We start from the raw sequence: 12,138 nt of genomic DNA, 5'->3' as shown, positions 1-12,138 counted from the left end.
TTATTAATATTTTCTGGGTATAATTTCCCAAGTTGCTGAGACATCCTTTCTTGAAAATTAAGGTAAGAGACACATAGAGTGTCGAATGGACTTTTTACGCCTTCAAAAATCTGGCTACCTCTACCGGGTTTGAACCCATTGATCCACAGAGGCAGCTGGAGTTTTAATTTGTGATTTGTAATACAATACCAATAAAATAATGTAGTGGGAACTTCAGTTGATTGTTGATATGTTAAATTATCATTGTGACAAATGCTTGTGTCATTAACTCTTTCCGGTCTAACTGCGAAACAGCGGCCAAAATTATGTTCACATCACGCTGCGAGCAGAGCCGTTAATAAGGTTTGACAATTCGCTAAAAATCGAAAAAGAGCTATGCACACATTCTGGCTGCTACATTGTGTTTCTTCATATATTAGTTACGAGTATGTTTCAACAGATGGCGCTATCATCTAAGTCGGAGAATTTTCAATTTTTTTGATGAGTGTGCATTAGTAGATGTCACTCAATGTGCTCTAAAACACGGCTTCTTTCAGCAAACAAGTGCTTGATGAAGGTGATATTTTTTATATTTTAATTAATCGTATTTCCTCACATCTAGGAAAAAACAAAAAAACTTTACTAATATGTAGATATTCTTACGTATTCATGCAATTATGAAACGTGCGGGAATATGCGGTAGGCTGTGAAACGAATTCCAATCATAATTATATGCAAGATGTTTTCGGATTCATATTCGAATGTCAATAATATTTCCATTTGTACATAGCACTATAATTACATACCTTCAATATCATCTTCACTCTATCTTTGCTAACATCACCTTCTGAGCCACTATCGTCACATAAAAATATACCAAATAAAATTTAATAAGAGTTCCCATTCTTGTTATTGTTATTACTATTATTATTGAACAAATTATTTTATAGCATTTTCATTATTGTTGTTTTGTAATTGAAGTGTACTTTTCACATTATCAAAATAGGTTAAATTTAACAGTATGTCAGAAAACTGTACTTACTTAGTAATCCGTCAGACTTTTTTTTTTTTTCATTTGCAAAGTGTGCAAATATATGAACAATTTTAAAATCTCAAGGGATAGCTGACGTAAAACAAACATTTTTTTTAAACCAAGTACCAGTATTGTTGGTCTGTTAATCCAATTTCCAAGTTCTTTGTAATCATTTAAGAAAAATCTAGGTATACAACTGATAGGGAATGTGTCACCTGGGTAAGAGCCCTAAATGCTGATCAGTTGCTTGATCATTTTCAACCAGCACTTGATTTTGGATCACATTTACCTGGATTGTGGTGAGTGAAGTGACTGCAAGCTTGAAGCATTTCTTCCCCATAATTGACATCTATACAGTCTAATAAACCAGATACCAGTTACAGAAGAAATGAAAATCGTAGTTGTTAATGAATGGTAAAACTCTCAACATGATGTTTCGTCCTGTTTACCATCGTACCATTGTTTCCTGTCTATTTGACAATATTGTCACGGTCTTTTTGTATTCGGTCACAATCTTGTAACTTATTTATTACTCTGTACAATGTAACATCATCTGCAAACAGCCTTTTCTGTGATTCCAGTTCTTTGCTTATATCATTTACACTTATAAGAAAACATAAATGTCCAATAATATTGCCACAAACCTACTACGCTGGCGTAGCAGGGGGAGAGGTGATACTCCCACGTGGCGCGTCTCAGGTGGCGGATAGAGGGGTCCTAACCGGCTTGCCGGCGGACTTGAGGGAAATAAAATACCTCTTGCGGACCAAACATCAACCCCCTGTGGGTGGGGGATGCAGATTAAGAATACATCCATTGTATCCCCTGCCTGTCGTACGAGGTAACTAAAAGGGGCAACCAAGGGATGATTATACTAGAACCATGAAACTCCTTGTGATTAGTACCACCACATGGGGAACACCTTGGGTCGCTTTTCCTTGCGCGTAGTATCACTATGTTAGGTACCAAGTAGGTTTGTGATTAGTAGCAAACGAGAGCGCACGGCTTTTACAGTACCTGTGATTAGTAGCACTATCTGATCGACACCCTGGGATGACGGAACCCATGGTTCTGGCCTGCCTGTGATTAGTACCCATTGTATGAGGAACACCACGGGATAGTGCGAGTCCCTGTGGTTAGTACCCTTACGTGGTGAACACCATAGGTTTGCGTTGCCTGTCAATGGCGCCTCGATGTGCGAAACGCAGTAGGTCTGTGATACATGTGCGAAGTTCATTACCTGTGAGTTGTACCATAATTTGTGGAATACCGCGAGTCTACGCTACTCTTGATTAGTACCGCAACATGACAACTGCCATGGTTCTACTTTTCTAGCGATAAGTACCATTATGAGGGGCCGATGACTTGGATTTTGGACTCCTTTCGACTACAAGCATCATCGATTCAGTATCGTGCTATAGAAGCAGTCCCTTGGTCAGAAATATTATTGTTTTACCCCAGCTTCTGTGCGTGTGAGGCACTGTGGGTCGGTTCCACTGATCGTTTTTAATTCATATCCATCCATTCATTCTTTGACCCACCAAGCTCGATAGCTGCAGTCGCTTAAGTGCGGCCAGTATCCAGTATTCGGGAGATAGTAGGTTCGAACCCCACTGTCGGCAGCCCTGAAAATGGTTTTCCGTGGTTTCCCATTTTCACACCAGGCAAATGCTGGGGCTGTACCTTAATTAAGGCCACGGCCGCTTCCTTCCCACTCCTAGCCCTTTCCTGTCCCACCGTCGCCGTAAGACCCATCTGTGTCGGTGCGACGTAAAACAACTAGCAAAAAAAAAAAATTCTTCGTCCTCACATTTTGAATTGTGGTCAGTGGAGGATTTTGGGTTTTTAATTTGTCACTGTATTTCGTCTCATTACTTACCATTAGGGACTGATGCCCTAGATATTAGGTCCCTCTAAACAACAAGCATCATCATCATCATCATCATCACCAATAATATTGCCTTACAGGCCTCCCTCTTAATCATTGCAGAATCAGATAATGCTTCACTACTCTAATTCTGTGAGTTCTGAAAACCTACAACGTTTTTCCAGTCAGTGACCGAGTCAGGGATGGAATTAATGTAGCCCCCATCTTGCGGCGAGGATAGGAATTGTGCCGGCTGCCGAGGCCTGTCACACTCCTCTGGGGCAATGATTAATGACTGACAGATGAAATGAAATGATATTGGGGAGTGTTGCGGGAAAGGACATTGATAGGGGGAAAACTGAGTACCCTGAGAAAAACCTGTCCTGCCTCTGCTTTGTCCAGCACAAATTTCACATGGAGTGACTGGGATTTGAACTGCGGTATCCAGCGGTGAGAGACTGCCCCATGAGCCACGGAGGTCTGTGAGTTCTATTTTCTAGAAATTAATCACCTATTTAACCACTCTTTTATCTAGTCCATCAGCCCTTATTTTTATAAGTAGTCTCCCTTGATATACTGTATCAAAAGGCTTGGGTAGATCAGTAGTGATACAGTCCATTTGATTCCTGAATCTAAAATATCTGCTATATCTTGCTGAAAGCCTACAAGTTGAGCTTCACTGGAATATCCTTTTCTAAACTTTAACTGCCTTCTATGAAACCAATTAGTAATTTTGCAAACTTTTCTAATATAATCAGAAAGAATGCTTTCCCAGAACTGCAAGCAAGACCTGTGAGTGCAAAATGAAGTAGATACTATTAATAACTTCAAATACTTATGGAGCTTTGTTTCTTCTGACAATACCATAAACCAAGAAATAGGCAATATGATGCAAGCTGCATCAAGATTGTACCACTCTGTTGGCCAACTACTTTGGGATGACACATCCCCAAACTTTCATCTTACACTGTACAAAACATATCCTGCACCATTTTTAAATTACAGATTGGAAGTGGTTTCTTTGACTGGACCTGCAAAATGTCTCCTACAGACCACTAAAAAACTTCCTTTGTTCTTGTCTCCAAAAGACGAGGAGAGCTAAAATAAGGAAGGAGAATATCTGGCAACAGCTTGGTCTGTTGGAAATCTTAGAATTAAGCAGATCGCGACTGTGCAGGCGTATGAGAATGATGGCTCCAGATAGGACTCCAAGAGCATACTTTGAAAGGAGTGGTGTTGGTAAAAGGCCTTGAGGAAGATGGTGGGGAAATGCAAATTTTTGAAGACCTTGAAAAAACATTATGTAAATTGGCAGCAAACAGTAGAATATCGGCTGTGTGTGGACATGAAGAGCTGGAAGAGGCTCGTAAACACCTGCACATGGCTTGTTGGAGCGGAGAATTGATGATGATGGTGGCTCACACTGCTCACTTCTGGTCTGTATGATGCGTGGAGTCCTTGTTTAGACACCTGTCTCTGTGTAGATTTTCTGTATACAGAGTGGGATAAGCAGTGGCTATTTCTCCTAACCAAAATGTCCAGAATTAGTAGCTCGTCATCTCTCATAATCTGAATTTTGTGATCGACAGTGTTGAGATAATCGTTATTATGACAATATTATAATTTGTGTTTTGGCCAGGACCTTGTTAATCTAACACTTTTCTTCCTCGAGTTTCAACATTCGCCAGTAATATCTCATTTGTTCTTGATACTGTTGCTTCCTTTGTTCAGTCCACATCTTGCCTGTTTTAAGTGTAGGCTTTTCTTGGATATCGTCTCATGTAATCCCCACTTTTTGCAAGACTCTCTCCACCTCTGTGAACTGGGCTACTTGGGTGCCCTTTACCAGGAAGTAGGTGAAGATCTTGCTTGTCAATCTCATTGGGCTCATTTGTGCCATGTGACATAAAATACAATTCTCATTCTCACATCAGTTATTTTTTCCATGTGGGTGTAAAGTTCATTGTTATTTATTTTCCACGAATAATGTGAATGTTGGAGGATGAAGAAAGGGTGATCCCCATTTACACATTTGACTGTCTCCTATAATGAAGTATATTAATTGTGATTAATTTAGATATTATATATACATTATTGTTATTGCTGTCACTGTTTACAATAGGCACTGTAAATTTCTCTCTCTCTCTCATAAAGAAAATTCTCTGTTTCGCTCTTATCAGTTTTGTGATCCTGAACTTGTTTAATTTCAGCTGGCAAGCTCATCCAAAGCCGTGCAGACCAACAGTGAAATCTTGAAAAGTATGCCTTTGTTTTTCCAATGGGAGGGGGAGAGATGCACCTTGCCCCTTTTGTATAGAACGGAAAAATAACTGGAGACAGTGAATGGGGAACTGTTCACTAAGGTTGTTTAGAGCTGTATGGAAGAATGTAATGTCCACTTGCCTGCATAGTTCTAGCTTTGAATAGGTATTCTTCTCTCTGTAGCCATAAGGCGAATATTTCATCAATATAATATTGCCTTTTTGTAGGCCTGAGTTCAGTTGTCCGGAGAGGAGACAGTTAAAAATTTCTCCAGGTAGGCTATGGCTGGTGTGAAGGAATTGACCATAGCAACTCCTTCCCTCCGTTTGTACCCATTGGAGTCTCACAAGAAATACGTTGTTAAGAACCTTATTTATGTGATTTATATTTGTCATAATAGTGCATGAACGAACTGATAAATAGTAATAATTTTATACAGGTATTGAGAACTCTGTTTACTTGAGTGCCTAAAAGAGATAAATATTAACATATGTCCAAGGTTTCAGTGTGATTGTGACTCTGTTATTTGCCTTTACAGGGTATTTTATTGAGTCAGTCTTACATCAGTCTATTTCAGTGCAATGACAGTAAGAAAAATTAAATATTTGAGGAACAAGGAATGATGTTAATGAGATTTGTCAAGATTGATCAAATAGAGGTTGATAATTTTTACAGTTACCACCATCACTGTTTACCAGATTAATTTAGGGTAATTGGTTACTGAAAAATATATCAATTATAATATGCCATTTGTTTCAAAAATAAAGATAGATCTTGATCATGCTGGGATTAATTATTTTGCTCAGTGTGCCACTATGTTTTATTTCAGATCCTCTCTGCCAAAGAATTAAAACAAGTCCAGGATGACAAGGTGCGTCTCACGGAACACTTCATTCAGACACTTCCTCAGCTTCTTGATAAGTACAGAGCAGATCCTGAGAAGTTGGCCAATCTGCTTGCTATTCCACAGTATTTTGAACTGGACATTTACACAACCTCGCGACAAGAGACGGTAAGAACTTACTGTGGTATTTAATGTGAAGAACACAGAGCTCGATAGCTGCAGTCGCTTAAGTACGGCCAGTATCCAGTATTGGAATAATAACAATAAGTTAATTTATTAATTTGACCACCTAATCAATACAATAAGTTATACAGGTATACAATAACTTTGTTTGCAGTGAGCAACAAAATCAACGTTTTCTGTTGACACTGGATGTTGCATGACGTACTTGATGAGCATTCGTTTGGGCTACCTTTAGCTGCACATTAGGAAAAATGAAATTGAAAATGTCTTCCGAAACATCAGAGAAAAGGTGCTAGAAAACTCTTACGAGGGACAGTTGGTATTTTCCTAAAATATTAAAGTTTTATAATTTCATTAAACTTCTTTATTTCCAGATTGATCATTCGTCTGGTTTTAGAACATATTGAGGTCTGTTATTAGTATGCATAATCAAAACAATATAAATATGATTAGCATTGTTTGAGAAAACTGTTCTTATCCGAATGATGTTAATTAATGCTGTTGATTAACTTGAAATAGTGGTGTTAAATTTAATTGAAATTTGTACTCTTAAATACATTAATTTGACTGTAAAATAAACCACTTTCAGATGCATCTACTACTTATAGTATAAAATTGTATAGTAGTTACTTTTTGTAAGATTGTTTTCTGTTTTGAATATATTGATAATTGGCATGCAAATTTACAGTTCTTCAGTTATTTGTTTTTAATATGAAACAGATCGCAGCAATCAGTACACACGCCCACAGGTATAATTTTGAGAATTTGTCAATCTTTCCTATAAGTTTTCAAATGGAGTGTAGGTTATTTAAAGCACACAGATCGAGTCGTATGGGTGAACTTCTTCCCACTGCCCCTGCCTTTCTCCTCCTCTCCATAACCTCTTCCTCTGATTTCCTGAAGTTTATTGATGAATGTAGTTTAATGGCTGTGTCAGGTTCCTTTACACTAATTTCTAAATCCATCCCATTGATCCTAGATTCAAACCATGAAGAATAACAATGAAGGACATAAGATAAGCAAACTTGTAGTGTTCAACCAACATAGAAATCTTTTGAACTGCATTTTCTCAAAACAGACCCTGTGGAGTTCTCCCTTACCACCTGGAACACTTATATGTGGATGTAGTAAATACTAATAGGTGTAATATTGTTACAATATTTTGGAGATTTTAATTTTTACAGTACCTGGACAGTCTTCTGAAGAAGATAAAGGCAATTGTTGAGAAGCACCACGATACTGATGTCCTGGAGACATGTGCTAAGACACTGGAAGTGTTGTGTACGGAGGGGAACGCAATCTTCACGCGGTGTGATGTGGCTCGCAGTACCATCATTGACATGATTGTAAATAAGTACAAAGAAGCATTGGACGACTGGAGGAGTCTCATAGAAGGAGTGAGTATTGAACCCAAGATTTTGAAACACCCACTAATCTGGTTTAGAAGTAACCATTTAAGGGTATCTTGCAAGTCAGATTAAATTACAGTAGGCTGGAAGGCCTTTTCTTCCCCCACAATGTGTGTCATGGAAGAACAACAAATTAATGTATGAAGTCATATCATTATCATCATCGTCCAGCTCCTATCAGGTTGGAATGTTTATGGCACCTTCCTCTATCCAACCACCATTGTTTCTCCTTAACTGTGTTCTAATCCAAGTTTCTTCTAATTATAATATTCTTGATTGTTTTCAACCACTTTAGTCTGGGTCTCCCTCTTGCCTTCTCTCCTCCTATCTGGGTTTCCATAATCCGTTTCAGCAATCTTCCCTCTTCCATCCTCTTAACATGTCCAAACCATTTAATTTTTTTATCGACCCCCATTCTGTTGCAAAGCTTTTCCTTGCCAATGTCCTTCCTGATGTCCTCATTTCTCACACTCTCCTTTTTTGTCTTTCCTATCATAATTCTTGAATATTTCACTTTGCTTTGCCTGGATTTCATCTTCCTGTCTTTTTTGTCAGTGACTGGGTTGCTGCTGCTTATGTTAGTATTGGGCAGTAAGTACATCTTATTCATCACATCTTAACACTTCATTGATACTTCCTTTGTCCACACCAGGTTTCTCACACACTGCTAGAAAATATTTCCCTGTTGAATTCATTTATTTTTCCATCCTGCATACTGCTTCTGTTCACTTCCCAAGTACTTGAATCTCTTCATAATTTCAAGGTTTTCTCACTTTAGTTTTGTAATTCCTTTCTCTTCTATTTCTCCTCTAGTCCATGCTGGTTTCCATTCCATAATTTTCAATAATCTCACTTGCATGTCAAGTTGCCTGTGTACTTCCTCTCTGTTTGCTCCCCACACCCCATTATCATCTGCAAACAGCATTACCTTTAGATGCTGCCATCTTCAGATTGGGTCTCTTCTCATCAGTCCTAAATTTTTTTTTTTTTTTACACATTTCTTTTTAGCTCCCTACAAACATGTTTCTGCTTTCCAGCTCCATTTAAATAAAGGTCAGGCTTCAATGGTCGTCAGTAGATAGTCTCAGCTTGTGTGTTGAATTACTCGGATTGATATTATTGTTACAATTAAAACTGCCTGTTTTGTCGATCTGATTTAATTCTAGGATGATCTTAACATGTAATTGTATTCAACCATGAATGACCACATTCTGCTAATTGCTGTCCCTGTCCTCACAACAGGCAGCCCAGCTCTCTGGTATTACCTGGAAGATATTAATAGGGATTGATAGCATACCTTTCACTTTTGCTCCTCCACACTGTCACTTCACACACAACAGCTGCTCGCTGAAAAGCTTGAACCATAGGGCTACTGGCCACCACAACACATGACGACTGTTTCTTGATTTGGCTCCAGAGAAAGTCCACTACTCTCGCGTTCAACACAGTAAACCACGTAACACAGACAACTAAACAGGGGTCACACAATAGCAACAACTCAACAGTACTAGTCAGCACTACAGTATCCCTCACAACGACAGTTAACATTGCTCCATTCTACTCGCACCAACTATTCCATACACATGGTAGTACACACACACAGTACTCCGTACTCCAGCATGACAATACTTACACTCCGGCGGGAGAATGATGACAGGCAGCACTGCCATCCAACTACTCGATCGATACTTTGATACAGGAATGTAACTGCACCACTTTACTCGCACCAACTGATCCACAAGCAGACTCCCGAGTTTGGTCTACAGTCCACTGTAGTGCACACACGATACACCAAGGCAGTACACACACAGTCGGTGGCGGCGGCTGTAACTCGATCCGAGTTTATGTAACTTCTTCCTGCATACATTGACCAGTTCAACTCCGTTTATGGATGTGTTTGCGATGACTAAACAGACCAATCCTGGCATAAAACATACGCCCACACAAATCACACTGAATGGATGAAGGAGTACATAAAATCAGCTTCATGGTCCGTATCGCACTTCAATAGATTCACAATGAAGTATTTATTTATTTTCTACCTAGTCGATACAATGATTGCTTAAGGCAATTTTTAATGGTCAAAAGTGGTACATGTTTCGTATATTATCAACATCTTCAGCCACATAACACTGTTTAGATGAAAAATATATAAAATTGACAAAGTAATGCTTTGGATGAAAGAGGGCGGGGTTGTAATTGATGGAATTTTCTTGCTTGTTGCTTGGCCTTTTAATGTCTGCGGCGGTCTCTTTCAAACAAGTTGACAGCGGTGGATATAGTGTTCCGCCACAGTGAACGGTCCACAGCACATTCTTCCCATGTCTGTATATCAATACCAGTTGTCTTCATGATGTGTTTCAGCTGATCCTTCAAACACTTAAGAGGGGCTCGATGAGGTCTACTGCCTGAGCAAAGTTTACCATACAGAATTTGACGTGGAAGCCTGGTATCACCCATGCGGTGAACATGGCCTAACCATCTCAGTTGATGAGCGATGATTGTTGCCTCAATGCTATTTAGCTGCGCTTTGTCGAGACCTGCCGTGTTGGTCACATAGTCCTCCCACTTAATATTCAAGATGAATCTCATTTTCTGTTGGTGGAAGCGCTCAAGTTTTTTGATATCACAGCGATAGTGTGTCCAAGTTTCACAGCCATACAGCAGCGTGGAAATGACAACAGCGTTGTACACTACGAGTTTGGTATGCAGTTTTAGGTTGTTATTCATGAAGACACTGTGCATTAACCGTCCGAATGCTGCAATTCTTTTATCAACGTCTTGTTCGCAGGTACACGGTTTAGACAAGATGCTTCCAAGATATGAAAAGTGATCGACCTGTTCCAGTGTTGGGTCTAAGAAGGATATACTGAACTCGGGAAGAATTAATCCTGGGACAGGTTATACAAGTAACTTTGGGGTTTCCCCCTCCCCCGTATTAATGGTAAGACCAAAACAATCACATGCAGTTTTAAAGCAGTTGACTGACTGTTATAGTTCTGCATGTGTTAGAGCAGGAGATGCAGTGTCATCGGCATAATATTCTGTCACCCGGGTAACTAGAGTACGTCTTTGTGAGCAAAGTCTTGCCAAATTCAAAGGGCCTCCATGAAAACAAAATTTAATCTCCATACCTAAGTTGTTTGCTGATGGTTCATGTAGCGTGGCAGCCATGTGCAGTGCAAAGAGTGTAGGTGCAAGCACACAGCCTTGTTTCAATGCACACAGTACTCCACTGAGATACTCCGACACGGGAGGGACACTGATGACAGTCAGCACTACTGCCGCCCCAGTCCATCTTCTGAACTCCAATACTTACTGACTGACTGACTGACTGTTCAGGGTTATCCTCTGTTTTATATCCTGATGGTGGAGTAGTAGAATATTCAGGGCTAGGCTAGAGATGGAATATACTCGTTGCACCATTGGGAAGGTGCACGCGGAAACCAGATGCAAGCACAATGCAAGTAGAGGCCGGCTGGAAGGCCCTCGGCCCAGCATAGTCATTCCTTCCAGGAAATGCCTAAAGGGGTCTATGACGGGGCTGCCACATAATAGTATTTTGTCTCAACTTGGTCATTTCTTTTTCATCCTTTGCACTTTCCTGTACCCTACATCATTGGTCACAAAAAGTCGCAAATTAATGTCTACCTGTCATTTTGTTATGGCTTTATATGTTGCTTTTCTGTTCCTATCTTTTTAAACATGGTTTTATGGAGGACATTGTTTGGGATGGAGACCAGCGATGTTCAAGTTTGTATGGTTATGATTTGGTGGGCCCAGCTTGTCTATGTTCCCTGTATTTAGTGGATAAATGTTCTCCCTTTTAAATTCCTTTTGCCCCTATTTCTATTTTGGTTTGCCATCATTGAATACCAGCATCGTAAGTAACCTCTGGGATTTGCAGTCACGGGCACTCAGCTGAGTTTCTCTTTGTCTCCTCTTACATCTGCCAGGTTCCTTTTTAATTTCCCCTGGTTGACTTTTATTCTTTTCTTGGACCAGAAAGATGAAACAAATATGACACTGGGAACTGCTCAAAGAATTCTTCTATCCACTCCCTCTTTTGAATTCATTCAAGAGAAGCGTTTGACACCATGGAAGTCCTGAAGATGGTTTTCTGTGGTCTCCCACTTTCACATCAGGCAAATGCTGGGGCTGTATTTTAATTAAGCCCACAACCGCTGCCTTCCTATTCCTAACCCTTTCTCATCCTTGCATCACTGAAAATCTTTGATGCATTAATGCAACGTTTAACAACTAACAAAAAAAAGAAAGTTAGATTATATCATTTTACTATTACTCTTTGTAGGAGGAGACACCTGATGAGGATGAAACCTTCAATGTGGTGTACAGTTTGAAGAAGGTATCGGTATTCTACAATTGCCACAATCTCGGCCATTGGAATATCTGGGACTCTATCTTCAGGGACATTGTGGAAGCCAAAGATGGCAGCAAAGCACTGCCTGAGGAGGTGAGTTACTAAACTTGTATTAGTCTAACACAGCTTAAATTTATCTGTTTTTACTCTACCATCATAGATGCACCAAACACCCTTATT

The 12,138-nt window shown here is 39.6% G+C and overlaps 1 protein-coding gene across 7 annotated transcripts in view; it reads left to right on the top strand.

Moving 5' to 3' along the window:
• Positions 1-12,138, top strand: part of SA1 (stromal antigen) — a 168,688-nt gene that overhangs the window by 90,817 nt on the left and 65,733 nt on the right. For all 7 annotated transcript variants that reach the window (XM_067156395.2, XM_067156393.2, XM_067156392.2 and 4 more), the window contains exons 11-13: positions 5,971-6,153; positions 7,353-7,565; positions 11,890-12,051. In XM_067156395.2, the coding sequence (XP_067012496.1) occupies positions 5,971-6,153; positions 7,353-7,565; positions 11,890-12,051 (558 nt within the window). The remainder of the gene's footprint in view (positions 1-5,970; positions 6,154-7,352; positions 7,566-11,889; positions 12,052-12,138) is intronic.

Source organism: Anabrus simplex, chromosome 12 (genome assembly GCF_040414725.1).
Source record: "Anabrus simplex isolate iqAnaSimp1 chromosome 12, ASM4041472v1, whole genome shotgun sequence".
Lineage (NCBI taxonomy): Eukaryota > Metazoa > Arthropoda > Insecta > Orthoptera > Tettigoniidae > Anabrus > Anabrus simplex.
This window is presented reverse-complemented; position numbering and strand designations above follow the sequence as displayed.